General features: G+C 40.0%; 2 protein-coding genes across 2 annotated transcripts in view; both read right to left on the bottom strand.

Annotated features, from left to right (window-relative positions):
- Positions 1 to 469, bottom strand: part of LOC104762588 — a 1721-nt gene extending 1252 nt beyond the window's left edge. The window contains exon 1 of the mRNA XM_010485905.2: positions 16 to 469. Within this exon, the coding sequence (XP_010484207.1) occupies positions 16 to 444 (429 nt within the window). The 5' untranslated portion in view covers positions 445 to 469. The remainder of the gene's footprint in view (positions 1 to 15) is intronic.
- Positions 605 to 1275, bottom strand: LOC104762587 (classical arabinogalactan protein 1-like). Its single transcript, XM_010485904.2, has one exon. It carries the CDS (start codon positions 1185 to 1187, stop codon positions 783 to 785), a length of 405 nt encoding a protein of 134 aa, XP_010484206.1. The 5' UTR covers positions 1188 to 1275; the 3' UTR covers positions 605 to 782.

Here is a 1441-nt window from a genome sequence, read left to right as displayed (position 1 = left end):
TATTGTATTGCCCAACTCTTTATGAACCTGAGAAAACACTTGAAAAAGGTTTCGACGTACTTCCAATATTGATTTTTCTGAGTGGAGAGCAAACGCCAATGACCCAGTAGATAAACAATGAGAAATGGCTGAAATTCGCTTTACTAGCGTCCTTAGTTTCCACATGTAACCACACATCGTAAATTTCAACATCGGAATGCCCAGCAAATCATCTTCCTCCATATATAAAGCGGATGGATCCCAGCCCGACGCCACCGCCTCTTCCTCTGTCCAATCTAGATCCACCTTTGCTAGATCCTCATTGTTTTTCTTCCATTCCATTGCGTCTCTCTCGACATCGTCGAGAAAGTCCTCAACATCGTCTTTCTTGGAGTCCACTATAATCGGCGATGGAGACGGCTCTCTAATGAGAGACTCTCTTCGCTCGACCTCCGAGGGTGGCATGATTTAGGCATGTTGCCTTGCTTTCCTTTTAACATTTTATTCATGATTATGATTTCGTTTACCGTATTTTTTCTTCATATTCATAAAATATTTTAGAATTCATTATTCAGAATTCTATTTGTAGCTGAATAAAATATTACATTTCTATAAGAAAATCTGATAAAATAATCATAGATAAAATAAATATTGGATGTAGATAGATACAACGCTCATAGGAAACAAAGAAAATATTCTAAATATAAAAAAAAAGGAATCATCTCTAAGCAAAAACTCAAAATAAGAAGGTAATATATATCTTAGAATAAATAAAATAAATAATAAAATAAGAAAAGAAGCTTCTAGATAACCAAAACGGCAGCGGTTAACATAACGGCCACAGATCCGAAGACACCGTAAGTGTTGGAAACGGCGGCGCCCTGAGAAGGACCAGGAGCTTCAGTGGGAGAATCGGGGATCGCAGAGGGAGATAAAGCCTCCGGCGACTCAGAGATAGGAGAATCAGCCGAAGGAGGAGATGGAGGCGAAGCGGATGAATCTGGAGTCAATGCGGAAGGCGTTGGAGAAGGAGTAGGCGAAACCTTAGGGGAAGGAGTAGTGGCCTTCTTAGGAGAAGGAGCTGGCGAAGAGATCCGTCTTCCTCTGCCGTGAGATGGAGCTGGAGCTGGAGTAGGAGATTGAGCAACCGTGAAAGAGATCAAAAGAGCGGCGAGGATAACAAACCCTAGAGATTTAGAGAAAGCCATTGTTTATAAAAAGAGAGAGAGAGAGAGAGAGATTCGAGTTTAAGCTGGGTTTTGGTTTTTGCCTTTGCTTTGTAGTTTGTACGAAACTCGGAGACGAGGAGGGTTGTTTATATAGAGAAAGAAGAATTAGGGTGCACTGTTTTAAGGTGTATGATGTAATCTTGACCGTTGATATGATAAAACGAGGACCGACTTAAAATCGAACGGATGAGATATTATATGCTACAGAATTAAAAAAAAAAAAAAAAAAAAAA

Source organism: Camelina sativa, chromosome 18, assembly GCF_000633955.1.
Source record: "Camelina sativa cultivar DH55 chromosome 18, Cs, whole genome shotgun sequence".
NCBI classification, from domain to species: Eukaryota; Viridiplantae; Streptophyta; class Magnoliopsida; order Brassicales; family Brassicaceae; genus Camelina; species Camelina sativa.
This window is presented reverse-complemented; position numbering and strand designations above follow the sequence as displayed.